Genomic DNA, 19,632 nt, shown 5'->3' on the forward strand with positions numbered 1-19,632 from the left:
AAAAAAGACCAGAGTTGAAAACCATTAATAAGGGATCTGCTTTCCACATACCTTACATTCTGCATCTCTTTCATCTGGCCATTCCTGATGTACATCGTTTTATATGAAACCTGTAATCCAGCGAATAAAACAGTTCTGAGTGCTGTGATAATGCTGTCAAATTAATTGAGTCTGGTGTGTGTGTGTGTGTGTGTGTGTGTGTGTACTGCTGGAACCTCTGACTTAGAGCCAGTCAGAAGCACAGGTAACCACTGGGACGTGTTCTGGGCATCTGAAGTGGGGCTGGTCTTGTGGGACCGAGCTGTGAGATCTGATGCTGTCTTCAGGTAGATGGTGTCAGAATTGAATTGTATTGGAGGACACTCAGGCGATGTCAGAGAGTCGCTTGGTGTGTGTGAGGAAACCCACATGTCAGAATTGGCGTCAGAGGGGATCCCTGGGTGGCGCAGCGGTTTAGTGCCTGCCTATGGCCCAGGGCGCGATCCTGGAGACCCCGGATCGAATCCCATGTCGGGCTCCTGGTGCATGGAGCCTGCTTCTCCCTCTGCCTATGTCTCTGCCTCTCTCTCACTGTGTACCTATCATAAAAAAAAAAAAAAAATTGGTGTCAGAATTGTGTGTATAGAACAACTAGGGATGCCTGGGTGTCTCGGTGGTTGAGCATCTGTCTTTGGCTCAGGGTGTGATCCCGGGGTTCTGGAATTGAATTCTGCATTGGGCTCCCTGTAAGGAGCCTGCTTCTCCCTCCACCTGTGTCTCTGCCTCTCTCTGTCTTTCATGAATAAATAAATAAAATATTTAAAAAAAGGAAATACAACTGAATTTTGTGTGTTGATCTTGAATCCTCCAATTTTGCTGAATTTGCTTATTATCTCTAAGCGTGTGTGTGTGTTCTTTTTTTCTGTGAATGTATGTATGATATCATCTGTGAATATGGATGGTTTTACTTCTTTCTTTCCAATTTGGATACCTTTTATTTTTCTTTCTTGCAAAAGTGCTGTAGTTAGGACTTCCAGTACAAAGTTGAGCAGATGAAATGGTAAAAGTGGGCCCTTTCCTGATCTTAGGAAGAGGCTTTCAGTCTTTTATCATCGAATATGACATTAGTTGTGGATTTTTCATAAATGTGCATCATCAGCTTGAGGAAGTTCCCATATATTCCTTGTTTGTTGAGTGTTTTTTTTTTTTAAGATTTTATTTATTTATTCGTGAGAGACACAGAGAGAGGCAGAGACACAGGCAGAGGGAGAAGCAGGCTCCATGCAGGGAGCCCGATGTGGGACTCGATCCCAGGTCTCCAGGATCACGCCCTGGACTGAAGGCGGCGCTTAAGCCGCTGAGCCACCGGGGCTGCCCTGTTGAGTGTTTTTATCTTGAAATGGTGTTGGGTTTTGTCAGACGTTTTTTCCACATCATGTGGAAAAAGAGATGACCATGTGGTTTTACCCCTTCATTCTATTCATGTGGCATATTCCATTAATTGTTTTTTGTATGTTAAACTACCTTGTATTCTGTAGTAGATCCTGTTTGGTCATGGTATACAATCCCTTTGGAGCTGCTTGGTTCCATTTTGTTGAAATTTTTACATCTATATTCATAAGAAATATTGTTTATTACATTTTCTTGTGATGTCTTTATCTGGCTTTGGCCTCAGGTTGATCTCACAGAATGAATTAGGAAGTGTTCCCTGCTCTTGTATTTTTTGGAAGAGTTTGAGAGGATTGGTGCTCATTCTTTAAATGATTGGTAAAACTAGCCTGTGAAATTACCCAGTCCTGGGATTTTCCTTTTTGGGACGTTTCTGATTATTGATTCAATCTTGTTATTTGTTACAAGTATATTCAGGCCTCCTATTTCTTCTTGAATCAGTTTTGGTAGTTTGTGTTTCTAGGATTTGTTAATTTCATCTAGGTTTCTCATTTGTTGGTGTACCACTGCTCATAGTATTCTCTTATAATACTCTATTTCTGTATAATCAGTAATAATGGCTTCACCTTCATTTCTAACCTTAATCATTTTAAGGTCCTCTCTCTCTTTTTCTTAGTCAGTCTAGTCAGAAATTTGTCAGTTTTGTTGATTGTTTCAAATAACCAACTTTTAGTTTCACTGATTTTCTGTTGTTTTTCCATCCTCCACGGTGTTTCACTCCACCTTAATATTTATCATTAACTTCCTTCTGCTAACTATGGGCTTAATTTGCTCTTCTTTTTCCTAATTATTAAAGGTGTAAAGTTAGGTTAGTGATTTGAGATCCTTCTTGTCCCCCCCCCCCCTTTTAAAGTAATCTCTACCCAGTGGGGCTCAAACTCAGGACCTTGAGATCAAGAGCCACAGGCTCCACCGACTGAGCCAGCCAGGATCCCCCCTTCTTCCTCTTAATGTAGGCATTTACACCTATAGATTTCCTCTCAGCACTGCTCTGGCTGCATCCCATAAATTTCAGCGTGTTGTGTTTTCATTTTCTTTTATCTCAGAGCATTTTCCAATTTCTCTTTCAATTTCTTTTTTTTTTTTTTTGAGGGAGGATTTTAAAGGTAGTTCCTTTATTTATTTTTATAGCAGTCATTGCAAATTACTCATAGAACTTAGTATACATTGTATAGATTTTTTTTAAGTGTTGAGGTAAAAAAATAAAGTATTGAGGTATTGTTGACATACAATGTTATACTAGTTTCAGGTGGACAACATCCTGATTCCACAGTAATTCCAGTCACCTGTCACCACACAATGTTATAACAATATTATTCACTACATTCCCTATGCTGTACTTTTCATCTCCATGACTTGTTTTATTTATTAAAAAGATTTTATTTATTTATTCATGAGAGACACAGAGGCAGAAGAAGTAAGCTCCCCACAGGGAGCCTGATGTGGGACTCAATCCCAGGACCCTGGGATCACAACATGATCCAAAGGCAGTCATTTCAACCACTGAGCCACCCAAGAGCCTTGACTGATTTCTTTTAAAATTGGAAGTTTGTACCTCTTCATCTTCTTTGCCTATTTATTTTCTTTCTTTTAAGATTTTATTTACTTATTTGAGAGAGAAAGTGCATGAGAGAGAGAAAGAGCACAAGTTGGGGGAGGGCAGACTCCTCACTGAGCAGGGAGCCCAATGCAGGGCTCGATCCCAAGACCCCAGGATCATAACCTAAGCCAAAGGCAGATGCTTAACCAACTAAGCCACCCAGGCACTCCCCATTCCCTTCTCCTCTTGCATCCACCAGTTTGTTCTCTATATTTATGGGTCTGTTTCTGCTTTTTGCTTGTTTTATTGTTCAGATTCCACATAGGAGTGAAATCATATGATCTTTGTCTTTCTCTGACTTATTTCACTTAGCATAATACGCTCTAAGTTTTTTCTGTGTTGTTGCAAATGGTAAGATCTCATTCTTTTTTATGGCTGAGTAATATTCCAGCATGTGTATATGTGTGCGTATGTATCTTTTTATTTTTTTAAAGATTTTATTTATCTGAGAGAGACAGAGATGGTGAGAGAGAGCACGAGCGGGGAGGAGAGGGAGAAGCAGGCCCCCTGCCCTGAGGAGAGAGCTCGACAAGGGGCTTGACAAGGGGCTCGCCCTGGGATCATGACCTGTGTCTAAGACAGACACTTAACCAACTAAGCCACCCAGGTGCCCCACATCTTTTTTATCCATTCATCCATCAATGGATACTTGGGCTGCTTCCTTATCTTTGGACTCTTTTTTAACCCATTAATTCAGAATGCATTGTTTAATTGGTACTTATTTGTGAAGTGTCTACTTTTTGTTACAGATTTCTACTTTCATTCCATAGTGATTGGAAAAGAAACTCTGCAGGATTTCAGTCTTTTAAAATGTATTGTAGTTTTGTTTGGTGGCCTAATTTCTGATCTCTCCTAGGAGGTGTTCCTTGTGCAGTAGAGAAAGAGGTACATTCTGCTGTTTGTAGGTGAGTGTTCATGTGTGTCTGCTTGGTCCAACTGGTGTATGATGCACCAGCTCCTCTGTGTCCTTGTCAATCTTCTGTCTGGTTGTTCTGTCCTTCATTGAAAGTAGGGTATTGATGTGTCCAACCATTCTTGTAGAAATGTGTAATTCCTCCTTCAGATTTGTCCATTTTTGCTTCATATCTTTTTTTAGGATTTTGTTGTTAGGTGTGCATGTTTATAATTATTACACCCTTTAATGGATATATAACAGCCTCCTTCATCTCTTAAATAATTCTTGACTTGAAGTCTATTTGGTCTGATATTAGTATATTCACCCCAACTGTCTTTTGTTTACTATTGGCATGGAATACCATGCTCATTCTTGCCCATTCTTTCATTTTATTTTTATTTTTTATTTTTAAAAAAGATTTTGTTTATTTATTCATGAGACACACACACACACAGAGAGAGAGAGAGAGAGAGAGAGAGAGAGGCAGACACACAGGCAGAGGGAAAAACAGGCTCCATGCAGGGAGCCCAACGTGGGACTCGATCTCAGGTCTCCAGGATCAGGCCCTGGGCCAAAGGCGGCACTAAACTGCTGAGCCACCTGGGCTGCCCTCATTTTATTTCATTAATTCATGAGAGACAGAGAGAGAGAGAGAGAGAGAGAGAGAGAGAGAGAGAGAGGCAGGGACACAGTCAGGAGAAGCAGGCTCCATGCAAGGAACCCGACGTGGGACTCGATCCCAGGACTCCAGGATCATGCCCTGGGCCAAAGGCAGGTGCCAAACTGCTGAGCCACCCAAGGATCCACCCATTCTTTCATTTTCAACCTATTTGTGTTTTTTGCTCTAAAGGGAGTTTCTGGTAGATAGCATACAGTTGCATCATTTTTAATCCATCTGACAACCTTTGCCTTTTATTTTATTTTTTTTTATGATTTTATTTATTTATTCATGAGAGAGAGAGAGAGAGAGGCAGACACACAGGCAGAGGGAGAAGCAGGCTTCATACAGGGAGCCCGACATGGTCTCCAGGATCCCAGGTCTCCAGGACCAGGCCCTGGGCTGAAGGCGGCGCCAAATTACTGAGCCATCCGGGGGGCTGCCAAACCTCTGCCTTTTAATTGGAAAGTTGAATCAATCCACAAACCAGGAGGCCTCCTCTTCATGGGAGGGTGAGAAATTCAAGGCCAAACATTGGCCTTCAAATATCTGTGTCTCTCCACCAGGCCTATCTCAGTTCTTGCCACATAGAGCCCTCTACAGGTGTTTGCTGATGGCCCCTGGGAACTTCCGAGGGAACTGGGGCCTTCCGGCAGAGCTGCATCAGGCTGGGGAGGAGGCAGTGGCCAGGGGACTGGGTATCAGGAGAGGAGTGAGCAGGTGCATCCTTCTGCCCCAGTATTTGTTTCTGTCATTGAAAGCTGACTATATACTGATTTAATGGGGGAGGCAGGGGGCTGGGTCTACTGGGAAGGAGGTTGGGAAGATGGAATTCCAGGTTGTGATATCATAAGGATGTCTGAGGGGTAAGTGTCCTCTTTTGGGGCCCATCCTCCACTGCTCAGCCCAACGTGGGCTTGCTCCAGATTACTGTGGACCAGCCCCCGTGGGTTCCCTGGCACTTTTGCCTGGCCAGTAGGATGGCTCTGGCAGGTCTAAGGAGCTTTGGGTTCAACAAACAATCTGTGAAGGTGAGGAAGGAGAAGGGACCCAGGAAGCATGGGGTCCTGTCCTCACCATTCCCGGTCAAAGGGAATGGCCAGGCCTCATGGTCTACACAAGATACCTCTAGGACTACAATCACTGTTTAGTAGATGCCAGTCTGTACTCCAGCCCCGACCTCTCCCTAGGACTCCACACATGGGCAAGTCTCAATCTCCAGTGCTCGTAAATGAACGGGCCTAGCTTTGAACCCATAATGCTGGACCAGCTCACATGCACTTAACCACTAGTTAAACGGCCTTTGAAGAGGTCACCGACCTCTTCTCTCCTGAATCTCTCCTCCTCTGTCTAACCTGCTATCTACTCTTCATCACTAAAGCCTTCATCACTTGTCCCCAACCCACTGTTCCAGCCTCATCCTCTCACCACTCCCTCTCTCACATCCTAGGCGCTCCACACCCCTCCCCCACCCAGCCCAGGGAACTAGTTTTTGTTCTCTTGAGGCCCAGCTGGGGGGGGAACCTCCCCTGATATGCTACCCTGACTTCCCAGAGGGATCTGCGACATCCTTTTTTGGAATCTTACATTCCATACTTCTGCAGGGCCCTCACAAACCCCATCCCATGTTACTTTCTACTTCCCATGGCCTTGGGACAGGGACCTGTCTCCTTTGCTTCAGGCTCATCAGACCAGCCATTGTCTGGTACAGTGAATAATGGTGAAAGGAATGAGTCCTCACTTGGGGTCTGCCCTGTGGCTTTATTTCAGCTACCAAGGTTGTACCTTACCTCTGAGCCAGGACCCTATGCTTACTTGGTGCCTGGTAATGTAATAGCTGCTCGGTGAATGTTCATGGAAGGCAGGAGGGGATGTGGGCAGAAAGGCCAGTGCTTCTAATGCAAAAAACAAAACAACAACAACAACAAAACAACCCTTTGCTTTTCTCTGGGCTGCACAGGGTGTGTGGTGAAGCAGGACTTTTTCTCCATCTCTCCAGAAAATTTGCTGTTTCCTTGAGGCTCCATTTTTGAGAAGGGGGAGGAGGGGGCCGGCCTGGGGAGGCAGAGGACACCAGTGGAAGAGCAATAGTTGTTCATGCAGCCAGGTGCTCTGTCCAGGAGCACAGGTCACCCTGTGGTCAAGAGGGCCCAGCATAGTGATGCCCACGAATCTCTGCCCTTCTTAGAACCTCAGTTGTCTCATCTGTCAAATGGGTAGTCATCCTTACCCCACCCAGGTCATCAAAGCCGTTGGAGCTGACAGCACTTTGGAAATAAAGACTCAGTGAATTGATTATACAAATGAAGAAGGTTATTATTAGACCCAGGAGCAGGGTTGGAAGGAAAAATATCCAAAATGTGGAATAAGTGCTTAGGATTCCTGCCTTGAGCCTCTTGAGGAAAAGAGAAGCAGGTAGTGGGCAGGAAGAACAGCACCTACAGGGAGGAGGGAGGTGGGAGCTGGGTCCTGGCTCTGCCACAGACCAGTTACTTCCCCCTGAGACTCAGTTTCCTCACCTGTATAAAGGGAGAGCACAATCCCTGCCTGGCTCCCCCCAAGGGTCTCAATGCAACTTTAGTGAAAGAGTGGGGACGGAAGAGCTTTGCAAACTGTAAAGTGCAAAACACGCAAGTAGGCTAACTGCAGCTCCGGGACCTAGGCCCAGCCGGGCTCTGGGGAGTGCAGACAAGTAAGCGTTGGCAATGAAACACTGTTTGAGGCCCACAGGGTCCTGTGAGTACCCTCAGATCCCTAATGCCTGTTCCTTCTTGCTCCCCTCAGCTTCCCCGGCATCCTCTGCCCTGGGGTCTGAGAAAGTGGATTGTGGGGTTATGGAGGCCGGGGGAGAAGAGGAGCCACACCAACCACACCCTTGGCAAGACCCCACTGGTGGCCTCCGATCCCCACAGACGAGCAAGTGCATTTCTTGAGATTGACGAATGTACTCTTGAGGTGAGGAAGGGTCATGGCCCTTGGCCCTCTCTTCCCTGATCAGCGCCCTTGGGATGAGGTCTTGTGTGCCTCTAGGTAGTCTGTCTGTGTCAGCTCCATTCCTGGGTGAGGGTTAGAATGATGCTGGTGAATCTTCCTCGTAGCCCCCAGATGGATACCAGTCCAGGAAGGAGAGTGGCACCCACTTCCTCCTGGCACCCCCAGACCATGGGGCCCCAGCCCAGCAGAGGCTTAAGCCTGGCTCGCCATCCCCACTGTGGTGGGTCTCAGGTTCAAAGGGGCAGCGAGAAGAGAGCTGTGGGTGAGCCCTGGACAGAGCACTTCAGAGCAGCGCCTTGAAGAGGAAGGAGAAAGCAGCTCCACAGGAGAGCCCCAGGGCCAAGAAGAAGGTCATGAGGGTGCCAGCCACCTCCCTCTCATGTGGCAGCACTTGCCTAGAACACACAGGAGTAGGAGCTCTTAGGAAAGACCAGGCCAAACCTGGACCCCGCCCCAGTGCCCTCTGCCCCTCTTGTAACAGGATGCTTGTATCCTCGTCTGGGCTGCCCCAACCTCTGAGTTACCATAATTCGGCCCTCTCCCAATTTCATTTTCCTGATCTATAAAATAAGGCTACTGCCAAGGACACCTCTCAGGCCTCACAGGCCCAGTAGAATGGGATTCTAGATTCCACTGCCTTCCCCCGCAACAAAATGTCCCCAGCCTGGTCCTCCCTGTCACCTCTTCTGTCTCTGGATTCTCAACTCCATTGTCCCTGGAGTAAATAGCCCATGAACCCCCACTTTCGATCAAGACCTTAGCTACCCCCCAAAACAACCACCACCACCACCACCACCACCACCACCACCACCACCACAACAACAACAACAAAAGACCTTAGCTACCCTTCAACTGAGGATTCTGGGTGTAGCTGGGCCCTAAGGAATGATAGCTCAACCCATCGATTTCACAGCTGGGGAAACACACCCAGAGAGGAGGCCCTAGAAGCAGTGCCTGGACTACTTCGTTGGCAGGAACTCCCCCCAGCTCCTGCCCTGGGGCCAGCTCAGGTTAGAGCCTGATCTGACAGTGACGCCTAGAGACAGCTAGTGCTGGGCTGGCCAGAAGCAGAAGGGTCCCCCTCTTATAGGCTGTCCACCTCAAAGAGCAAGCCCACCTCCCCACTCCCAGGCCCTCCCTCTTGACCCCCAGACCTGGGCGCCAGGCACATGGTAAGGGACATCAGGTAGCCGTTGGAAACAGCGAAAAGCAGCATGAAAGTGATGAAGTAGGCATCCTGTGGGAAGAGGATGGGCAGCCGGGACCTCTCGGGCACGTGGCACAGCATGAAGAGCGGCACGAACAGGACACGCAGGCAGACAAGCAGCGGCAGTAGCCGGCTGTCCTCATCTGGCTATGGCAGACACCCGGGTGAGGGCAGTCCCTGGGAGCCCTGGGAGCCCACCCCAGATAGACTCTGTCACTTCCCCTGACTTCCTACTCTACATGAGCCAGTGAGGGCCCAGGGCTTGCTTAGGCCTCCAGTGAGGGGCTGGGAAGGCCCTTCAGCAATCAAGGACTGGTCTGGGGCTAGCCTCTGCCCCTTCTCATCTCCAGCTTAGGCTCTCTCCATGGCTGAACTGGAAGAGACCTTAGATAGCATCTCTGGTTTTCAAGCAGGGTTCCTCCAAGTACCCCTGGGGGTTCCACAGACCCCTTTGGGGCAGATGGTGTTGCTGAATGGAGTTGGAAGCTGAGGATCCAGGGCCCCATGCCAGCCTGGATCAGAGCAGCTCCTCTTTGATCTACTTTGTTATATCTCCTTGGAAGATTTAATTTAAAGAAGCAGCACCCATGAGTAAAATCAAACACTAGGAATCTTGTCCAACCTCTCACATGTTATAGAAATCTCCATGCAACAGTCTAGGCTGAGTACCGAGGCCCGGGTCCTGGGCTGGAAGCTGGGGACGTAGGTCATGACTTCTGCTTTCAAGGAGCTCACAGTCCAAGCCCTGGCTTGTATACCTCCAGGGCCAGGTGCTCACTATCACTAGGCCAGCTGTTATATTGCCAGACCTAAAATGGTCAGACTTTTGGGAAATCACTTTTCTGTGCTCTTTCACATCCTCTGATCCCCAACTTCTTCCTGAAATCATCAGATACTCCCAGCCCAGAGGTATGCTCACCCACAGGAAGTAGGAGGTCAGGCTCCGTCCCACCCAGTCCATGATGTTGAAGAGAAGGAAGCAGCAGATGGGGTTGAAGAACCGACCTGGGAGAGAAACAGGGCTCATCCTGGTCCCTCCTTCCGTCTCCTTCTTCCCTCTTCCTCCCTCCTCCCTCCCTTTCCCTTGCCCTCTTCTGCTTCCCAGCACTCACTCCACTTCCCAGGACTGGTGGAGCTGGTCACCATGGCCGTGATTGCAGGAAACACGGACAGAGTGACTGTGAAGACCAGCACGAGGCACAGCGCCGTCAGCCAGATCTGGGAGCCAGAGGCAGGGATGTAAGCAGGTGGGGCAGACTCTGGCCCAACACACAGCCCCAGCCCCCAAGTGCTTGCTGGGGGTGGGCAGGACACCCGGAGCCTGGCCTAGCTGTGTTCCTAACCCACTATGACCCTGGCACCTTGAAGTGGACCAGGTGAGCACTAAGGCTCCATTCCATTCTAAGGGTCTTCAGAGAGGGCTGGAGAGAGGCAGCTCTCTCTTCCCCAGGAGTGGTGGTTGGGGATCATATACAAGTCAAACCTTTTGGAAGACAATGAAAACTGAAGGTTTTTCTGGCTTCTGGGGCTCCTGTGGCTCCAGCTCTGGGTCCTTCTCAGCATCAAGATCCAGAGTCAGGGCTACCTTCTGGGGGCTGTTGGGAATACCATTCTTCTCATCTGGGGTGGAGAGGGGAGGACAGGGTCATGCCTGTGACAGCCAGGCTCCATGGAGGGCGATTCCCAGCAGTTAAAACAAATGACTTTCCACCAGCCCAGGACGTAGGCAAAGAGAATTAACCATGTAAATATGCTAAGCTACTACTTATGAAGCACATATATGTGCCAGGCAGAGATAAGCACCTTACATGGATTTTTTAAATAAAAAAAATCTTTATTCATAAGAGACACAGAGAGAGAGGCAGAGACATAGGAAGGGGGAGAAGAAGCAGGTTCCATGCAGGAAGACCGATGTAGCGCTTGATCCTGGGCCTCCAACATCATGCCCTGAGCCAAAGGCAGGTGCTCAACCGCTGAGACACCCAGGCATCCCAGCACCTTATATGGATTATGTCATTGCTACTGCTTTCCAAATAAAGAAACAGGCTCAGAGAGGTTAAGGGACTTGCCTAAGGTCATCCAGCTTGGATGTTGCAAGGCCAGGATTCAAACAAATGCATTTGGATTGGGAACTAGCAAATTGGAGCTCTACTGTCTCCCCATTTTATGGAATGGAAAACTGAAGCCCTAGGCCAGCAAGAGTAACTTTACTTCCACTGAATTCCCTTCCTGACCTCTGTGTCTGCTCACACAAGGGGTGAGGACTCTAGACGGGGAGGTACCACAGAGGGAAAATGCTTTCCTGTAGAGGTAGCTTTAGCCTCCCCTGGGTCTTCCACCTCCCCAGCAGGGGCCCAAGCTCACCAGACTGGAGGAGCTCAGCTTTGGTCTCCAGCTCCTGACCTTGTGCCTGCGATGGTTTCTTGGCTAGGTAGTAGCGGGCAAACTCCTGCAGAAGGAAAGTGTTGGCCCTGCCTGGCTTGGCTGAGGTGTCTGGATCCCTCTCCACCCTGTCGTCTCAGAGGCTGGAGTCCCCAGTAGCTGACTCCTTTGGGGATCAGGTCTCCTCCCCCTCCCCTGGCCTCTCTCAGGGCCTCAGACTCAGAGCTGTATCTGAGATGCTCTGCAGTGGGGCCTTGAGCCCAATACCAGGCTCACCAGGTGGGGCAGGCTCAGGTAACACACGATGGACACGAAGATGCCCACGCAGGGTGTGATGAAGTACCCCAGGGCGGAGGTCTGGGCATCCACGCCACCTGTGCAGAAACTTTAGCTGCAGAGTGGAGGGGGTGCTGGTCCGACTGGCTCCCTGTGGGGGGGGGGCTAATGACTCTTGTCCCACTTCCCATCATGTACTTCTCAGATTTCACTTCCTGGCCTCTGCCGCTATGCTCTCTGACAAACTCAGGAACCTCTGGAGGACCCTAGCCCAGGCATTTGTTTCTCTCACTCTTCCCTACTTGTCATTTTGTTGAGCACTTCTCATTTTTGTTACCATCTCAGGACAGAGCTATAAGAGGCATTTCAGTGGGGAACCTGACACAGGTGAAGTGCCCTGTCCAGTCCCCCTGGCTGGGAAGCAGTACAACTAGGATTCTAACCCAGTTTATCTGAATCTTAAACTAGTCCCCTGCTTTCCTGAAACCCAGGCTGCTGCCAGATACCAGTGTCAGCCTTGGGAATCCTGCCCCTGGGCCCAAGTTAATCCAATCCTCACCTGATCATCCTCTCACTGTAGAACCCAAGAGCCCCACTCCTTACTCCCAAGCCCAACCCCCAGCTCCCCATCATCTCTACCCAGAACCCAAGGCATATCACTCCTAGAACACTTTCTGCTCCCCAGTATCCCAGAGGCCACTCTACCCCTCCAGCCATGCAAGTCCACTCACTGGCCATGGACATGAGCATGGCAAGAGCAGCGAAGATCCCAGCCAGGCCCTGGCCACTGAGGAAGAGGGTACTGTAGGTGGAAGGCATGGTGCCCAGCTGCCCAAAGAGACTGCCCTGCAGAACTGCACAGAAGGCTGTGGAGGGAGAAGAGTGGGGGATGCCGCTCAACTAGGCAGGCCTTAGAGGCTCCCTTGAGGAGGTGTTGGCAGGGTGCATGGGAAACTCAACTAGGTTGGGCAGGCATGAGACTCTGGGCACCCTAGTGTAACACCCCCCACCCCATTCTTTCTTCTCAGGTATAGCCATAGGTTTGGGGGGCTAGGGGTCAGGAGGCCTGATCTTAGGTCACTGTGGGTTTGGGACAAGTGACTTTTCTCCTCAGTTTCTCATCAGGGATGGGAGTGCTGCTGCTGCTGTGGTCTTTCCTTCTTGAATATGTTGGGCCCTTCCAGTTACAGAGAAGAGACTGGGCTGAAGCCCTGGGTGGACTGAGTGGGGAGGGGGAGGGGCAGCAGTGCTCACAGTTGATGAACCAGACAGAGGCCATGGTGATGGAGAAGAAAGGCCCAGGGCTCATATCCACCTTGACCAACGCCGCCGTCAGGGCAAAGAGCAGCAGGATGACCAGCAGGCTGCCCAGAATCCGCACCATCTCAGGGATGCTGCTCACAAGTAGGAGCAGAGTGGGCATCGGCTGGGCCCCGGCCAGGCAGGGGGAGGTAGGCAAGAGATTGAGCCCAGGGTTGGACACTGGGAGTTGTGGGGGGACATGCAGGAAGATTGGAGGAAGGATGGGAGGTCTTTCCTGGGCCCAGATGGAGCTTCCTTAGCAAAGGGGGATGGAGGGACCACAGAGGGCTGGTGGAGGGACCACAGGGTAAAGGGACCACAGAGGGATGGCCTGCGGGGAGCCCGAGGGCCAGGGTCTCTCACCACTGGTACAGTAAGGAGTTGAGGAGTGTGAAGAGCAGCAGAGGCAGCTGGGACAGTAGTGTCACCCAGTTGTTGAAGTTGAAGGTATCTGCGAGGCCTGTGTGGTTGGTGTCCAGGGCCCCGGTGGTGGTATTGGCCCCTGCCAGCCGCCCCTGAAAGTACTGCCAGGATGCCAGGGGAGGGGGTATGGGGTCACCCTCCAACCTACCCTGAGGAACCCCATAGCCTTTCCTCTCTGTCTCCTCCCATGCTTGGGATTGCTCAGTTAAAGTCTGCAGGAACTGTCTCTCCGTCCTGGTACTGATCCCAGTACCTGGCACAGTCAGAGCTCAATGAATGTTCCCTGAATTGAACAGCTGACGTCTGGGACAGAGCCCAAGCCCTAAGAACCCCCAACTTGGGCCTTGCTCCATCTTTCGATCACCCTTCTTCTGCAGTGCCCTGGTTCCAGTCTCTACCTCTACTCCTGCAGCAGCTTCCAGATTCCTGAGGATTTATTGAGTGCCTAACTGTAAGCCAGGCCCTGGCCCAGGTGCTAATTAACTGCATTCTCTCTGGAACACACGTTTGGTAAGCCCCTGCTTAACTTCCTTCTCCCTCCTGCCCATAGTTCCCTGTTGCCTGCAGGGTAAAGTCCCAAGATTTTGGAACAGCACTGAGGGCCCCTCAGAACCTCCCTTTTGTGTTGCATCTCCTGCTCCATCCCGGTAAGCTCTAGGTACCCCAGGCTCTGGTCCTGTCTCTGAACAGGCTGGTGTTCCCATGCCTTTGCACGGCAGTCCTCTCCACCTGGAATGCCTTTCCCCTTTCCTCCCAGTCCCCCCTAGCTCCCAAACACCAGTGCTTTACCTATCCTTCTCCCAAGTTACAAATCACCTCTTCTATAAAGCAGAAGGAACTGCTCCCTCCCCTGGGGACCTAGGAGGACTTTGCTCCAAGCCTGGGGTGGCAGGTTCCTTCTTAAATTATTAATAGCTCTTTGGCACCCAGCTCCCTCTCAAGACCAGGGTCTGATTCATATTTGGGTCTCTAGGGTCCAGCAGAGAGCCAGACACTAAAGAGGTATCTGGAAGGTTGGAGCATTGAATATATATGGATAATCAGTCCTAGAGAGAACACAAACCCCATATTTCTGCCTTCCCTTGAGGGAGTATCTCCATGAGGATGGAGGCTTCCTCTGTTATGTTTCCTCCTGTAGCCCCAGTGCCAAGAACAGGGCCTGGCTCACAGTAGATGCACCTTATTAACTGTTTCTTGGTTGAATGAATGCAACTCATGCTATTTCAGTGAAAACCAAACCATAATCCACTTTTGGAGTGGATTAGGCCAGGAATGACTAGCCAGGGAATAATGACAAACAGGGGCGGTGGGTGGGTAGCTCTTCACTAGTTCCACAGGCTCGCCCCTGAGCTGGTGGCCTTGCCCCTGTAGGATCCGGGCATCCCTGAAAGCTTGGCCTTTCCTATCTGCAAGAGGGGCACTTCCCCTCTCTGAGGCTCAGGGCTTCAGTGGACAAACGCGCAGACAAATTGGCATAATGAGGAGTCAACGGCGGCGTGGTGGGGAAGCGAAGCGCCTGGACTTCTCTGGTCCAAGGCAATGGTGTTTGTGGCCATGAGGCTGGCACTCTAGCCGCGAGTCTCACCGGGATGGCCGTAATGAAGAAGTTCCAGGGAAGGAGAGTGCCCAGGCCCAGGATAAAGAAGCTGATCCCGACCAGGTGGTAGCTGTGGGGATCAGTCAGAAGGTCACCCTGAGGACGCAACGCCCCCGCCGCGCCCTCCCCCATCCCGCCTCCCAGGGCCACCCCTCCGCAGAGCGGACTACAAACCCCGTCACTCCCGTTCAGGTAGCAGACGGAGGCGGCTGATGGGAATTGTAGTTCCATCCAGCCTGCTTTGAGCCTACGAGCGCCCGAAGGCAGCGGGTCTGCGCTGCCCACCGCCACCCGGATCCCCGTCCGCACCCCACTCGGTCCCCAACCCCCCAACTCGCCTGTCCTGTGGGGCGTCTCCTCGCGCCATGGCCGCCCAGCGGGATGCGCCCGGGTGAAAGAGCGGTGGGGTGCTGCACCTGCACCTACGCCGGGACCCGAGAGCCAGAGGACCGGGGAGGTGGACGGGGAAGGGGGGTCGGGTCTCCCTGAAAGGGGCGGGGGTGGGGGGGGGCGGGAGCCAGGGAGGAAGGCCGGGACAGATTTCCAAGGGTGTCAGGCTCCACGGGCTCGGACCTTGCTCCGCCCCCGGGGCGGGGACAGAGGGTCGCACCACCCCTCCCCACCTCCTCCTGGCGCGGACTCTAGACTCCCGCGCTGGACTCCGCTCGACCTCGCGGTCCTAGGACCCACGACTCCCCGCGGGGTCCCGTGCGGCTTAGAGGCGGCTGACCCGGGAAGATCCCTTGCGGCCTCCCCGCCCCGCGGGCGCCGGTCCCGGATCTGCCGGCAGGGTCGGGGGAGGCGGGCGGGGGGGTGGTACCCCGCCCCTCCCCCGCCCAGAGCTGGCGAGCTGACCTGGTGCGGCTTCTTCCCCCTCCGCCAGCTCGCAGGTGCAGCGCTCGGTGACGCGGGGACCCTCGGAGGAGCAGACTCGCCCAGGGGGTAACCCGAGCGTCGGTCGCCAGCAGTCCTGGCGGGCTGCGCGGAGCTGGGTGCCTCGGGAGGCCGAGGAGAGGGCCAGGTGCGGGTGCTGTCGGAGCCCTCAGGCAGGTCTGGCAGACAGACGGACAGACTGGCTCTTCTCGTCCAAGTGCTTACCAGGGGAAGCGCCGGGCCTTTGGGGACTCACTGTAGAGGCGTGGGCCCAGTTGGGGCGTCCAGGCGGGCTTCCCGGTGACAGTGAGGCTGAGCTGCGTTCGGAGCAGCAAGAGGTTAAGCAAAGGCTCCGGAGGAAAGTGTGACCCGGAGGTACTCTCCCACTGCTGCTGCTAAACAAACAAACAAACAAACAAACAAACAAACAAACCACCTTGGGAGGGCCCCAGGTCCCATCACATCAAACCTGTTAAGATGTACCCACGTCCCACATTTTCTTTTTCCTGTGAAAAACTTTGAAGACATTATAGACCATTGCAATTTTGAAATTGACTTGCTGTCACTCATGTAATTTACAAGTGGGTTTGTTTGCTCGGCAGTCATCGTGCATATAGGGGATGTTGGAGAAGTGAGAGGCATTAAATCGCAAATTTTCATAAGCAATGTAATATTATGACCACTTCCAGATTACATGTGTGTGTGTTTCTTAAGTCGACTGAGTCTATGGGGCAAAGACTACTTGTCTGTCTCAGTGTTGTATTATTGCAAACATCTAGCTCCTGCCTGATTCATTTCAGGTGCTTGATAAATGCTGGGTAAATAAATGGATTGTAATGATATACACCGATTTGAGGTAGTAAAGAGACAGCATTAAGGTACGCTGAAAGAGAAAGTTATTCTTTTTTTCCAATTTGCTTTCAAGCCTTCAATATGTCAAGGAGAAAGTCTCAATGGTCCTAACATGTTTCTAACATCTGTTGGTCTCTCTTCCCTTTTCTCTAACAAAGAGATGGCTTCAGGGCTTCTGCAGACTTTATCTAAATAGAGATTAATAACGTTTATGTTCCTTATCTATTTTTATTGTTGCTTTATTTATTTCATTTTTAAAAAGATTTTATTTATTTATGAGAGACACAAAGTCAGGCTCCATGCAGGGATCCTGATGCAGGACTCAATCCTGGGATTCCAGGATCACCCCCTGAGCCCAAGGCAGACGCCCAACCACTGAGCCACCCAAGCATCCCTATTGTTGCTTTATTTATAGGGCTATTGATGCTAGCTTTGTATTTATGATAAAGATATGCACTTTTCTTTGAAAAACAACATTATGTATAATAAATAAATGTTTATAAATTTATTAGAATTAAATAAAAGTTAAATATTACTAAATTAAAATACAAGTTTGTTAAAATAACGAAAGGTTAAATTTTTATGATTTTTTATTTTATTTTTTATATTTATTTAATTTTAAAATAAATTTATTTATTGTACACCTGAAAGTAATGTAACATTGTATGTCAGCCATATATTAATTTAAAAAGTATAAAAGAAAAGATAAATTTGTTTATAATTTAATGTAAATTCAAAAATAATTTATGAAAGATGAGTCATTTAATGAAAATTAAGTAGGGGCACCTGGCTAGCTCATTGGTGTAGCATGCGACTGTTGATCTGAGGCTTGTGAGTTTGAGCCCCACGTTTGGGTGTTGAGATTACTTAAAAATAAAATCTTCAAAAAAACAATAAGGAAAATTAAGTAAAAAGGATTGCAGGTAGTGCACAGCTATGACGCAAGTTTCAAAGGAATGCCAAGAAGAACACAGGCTGGGGGACACTGCATTTGTTCAGGTGGTAAGTGAAGAAGATGAAGGTGTTTCAGGGAGAGAACAACCTGGACCAAATCTAGGGACGTGAGAATACTGCCACATTCTGAGACATACAAACAGATCCCTTTGGCAGGCCTGAGGGGAACAGGGGGCTGAGCCTCTGGAACCACTGGACCGCTGGTTAGGACGGGAGGAAAGAGTCTGGATTTTATTTTATTTTTTAAATTTATGATAATCACACAGAGAGAGAGAGAGAGGCAGAGACATAGGCAGAGGGAGAAGCAGGATCCATGCACCGGGAGCCCGACGTGGGATTCGATCCCGGGTCTCCAGGATCGCGCCCTGGGCCAAAGGCAGGCGCCAAACTGCTGCGCCACCCAAGGATCCCAGAGTCTGGATTTTAATATAAAGGAGAGGTTCTCAACTCTCAAGACTCAGTCACAAATATACTAAATGTCTTGTCATTATCCTACTGTGAATTAATATATAATAAAACCTACCGCTATACCAAAAAAGTCAATATGGTGTTCTAATTGTCCTACAGAGGATAGGTAAAAATATTTAGTGATAAAATAGTGTGTGTTTGAATATGTAAATGCCCAGGCACATTGGAGCAGTTGGATGGGAGCCCCTCTTTATAAAACTACCGTGAGTCTAATGGTTGCCAGTGTGCACACAATATAGGCGGGTGGTGAGCCGGCCACTCAAAGACCGCCAGTTTGCTATTGGTGATGTGACTTTCTGAAATGGTGACCAAGTCTTGGCAAAGTTCCAAACAAAACCAAGTGCAGCTGTCTCTACCTAGACAGTGGCTGTGTCATCGAAAGATGCTGTGCATTCTCAAACCTTACAAATAATACAGTGTGTCCATACGTAAAATGGGGTTGGGGTCCAGGCTCAGAAAATTATCAATTTGGTTTTCAAAATAAAGAATAGATTTTATTTTTAGTACTGTTTTAGATTTATAGAATACTTGAGTAAATAGTACATGGAGTTCCATAGGCTCACCCTCCCAACCCCATCACTCAGTTGCCCTTATTATTAACATCTTGCTTTAGTGTGGTATGTTTGTTACAACTGATGAACCATGGATGCCTGGGTGGCTCAGTGGTTGAGAGTCTGCCTTTGTTTCAGGGCGTGGTCCTGGAGTCCTGGGATCGAGTCCCATATCGGGCTTCCCTAGAGGAGCCTGCTTCTCCCTCTGCCCATGTCTCTGCCACTTTCTCTGTGTCTCTCATGAATAAAAGTAAAATCTTCAACAACAAAAAACAAATGATGAACCAATGTCAATATATTATTATTAAGTATAGCCCAAAGTTTACATTAAGATTGACTCTGTAGAGCAGCCCGGGTGGCTCAGCAGTTTAGCGCTGCCTTCAGCCCAGGGTGTGATCCTGGAGACCCCGGATCAAGTTCCACGTCTGGCCGCCTGCATGAGCCTGCTTCTCCCTCTGCCTGTGTCTCTGCCTCTCTCTCTCTCTCCGTGTCTCTCATGAATAAATAAATAAAGTCTTAAAAAAAAAAAGATTTTGACAGATGCATGTCATGTATTCACCATTAACGGTGTTACACAGAAGAGTTTCACTGCCCTAAATGTCCCTCATACTTCACCTATTCATCTCTCCATCCCCTGAATCCCTGGCAACTATTGATCTTTTTTTTTTTCTATTGATCTTTTTAATGTTAAAATAATTTTGCCTTTTCTGATGTCATGTAGTAGGAATCTGACAGACTGTAACCTTTTAAGACTGGATTCTTTCACTCAGCAATATGCATTTAAGGGTTCTCCATGTCTTTTTGTGGCTCGATAGCTCACCTTTTTAAAAAAAGTGTTGAATAGTATTCCATTATGTGGATTATTACAATTTTAAAAATATTTTATTTATTTATGAGAGAGAGGCAGAGACATAGGCAGAGGGAGAAGCAGGCTCCATGCAGGGAGCCTGATGTGGGACTCTATCCCACGACCCTAGGATCACGCCCTAGGCCGAAGGCAGATGCTAAACCACTGAGCCATCCAGGAATCCCCAAGTTTCTTTACTCACTTACCTGTTGCAGGGCATCTTGATTGCTTCCAGTTTTGGGTGATCATGAATAAAGCTGCTGTAAACATTCATGTGCAGGTTTTTGTATGGACATACGTTTCCAACTCAATTGGGTAAGTACCC

The 19,632-nt window shown here is 49.4% G+C and overlaps 1 protein-coding gene across 8 annotated transcripts; it reads right to left on the bottom strand.

Moving 5' to 3' along the window:
* Positions 1–4,806: 4,806 nt before the first annotated feature.
* On the bottom strand, positions 4,807–15,544 carry SLC29A2 (solute carrier family 29 member 2). 8 transcript variants are annotated; one of them, XM_026004362.2, is made up of 12 exons: positions 15,101–15,544; positions 14,751–14,832; positions 13,106–13,257; positions 12,695–12,834; positions 12,172–12,306; positions 11,441–11,538; positions 11,147–11,231; positions 10,266–10,402; positions 9,895–10,000; positions 9,702–9,787; positions 8,730–8,929; positions 4,807–7,970 (listed from the first exon to the last, which is right to left on the bottom strand). In XM_026004362.2, exons 1-12 carry the CDS (start codon positions 15,127–15,129, stop codon positions 7,859–7,861), a joined length of 1,362 nt encoding a protein of 453 aa, XP_025860147.1. In that variant the 5' UTR covers positions 15,130–15,544; the 3' UTR covers positions 4,807–7,858. The 8 variants fall into 8 exon arrangements, with proteins under 8 accessions (XP_025860147.1, XP_072614546.1, XP_072614548.1 ...); XM_072758445.1 differs by having other exon boundaries at positions 8,730–8,812; positions 15,101–15,543; XM_072758447.1 differs by having other exon boundaries at positions 8,730–8,925; positions 15,101–15,543.
* Between the last annotated feature and the right edge of the window lie 4,088 nt (positions 15,545–19,632).

This window comes from Vulpes vulpes, chromosome 5, assembly GCF_048418805.1.
Source record: "Vulpes vulpes isolate BD-2025 chromosome 5, VulVul3, whole genome shotgun sequence".
NCBI lineage: Eukaryota > Metazoa > Chordata > Mammalia > Carnivora > Canidae > Vulpes > Vulpes vulpes.

Bases quoted from the DNA above. Each gene is read 5' to 3' on its own strand.
- SLC29A2 (XM_026004361.2), bottom strand. From the start codon at position 15,129: ATGGCGCGAGGAGACGCCCCACAGGACAG. The intron at 12,307-12,694 runs GTGAGCACTGCT...CTCCCTCCACAG, and splicing joins CTCTGTCTGGTTCATCAACT to CCTTCTGTGCAGTTCTGCAG. The intron at 10,001-10,265 runs GTTTGACTTGTA...TCTGGCTCCCAG, and splicing joins TTTTCATTGTCTTCCAAAAG to ATCTGGCTGACGGCGCTGTG.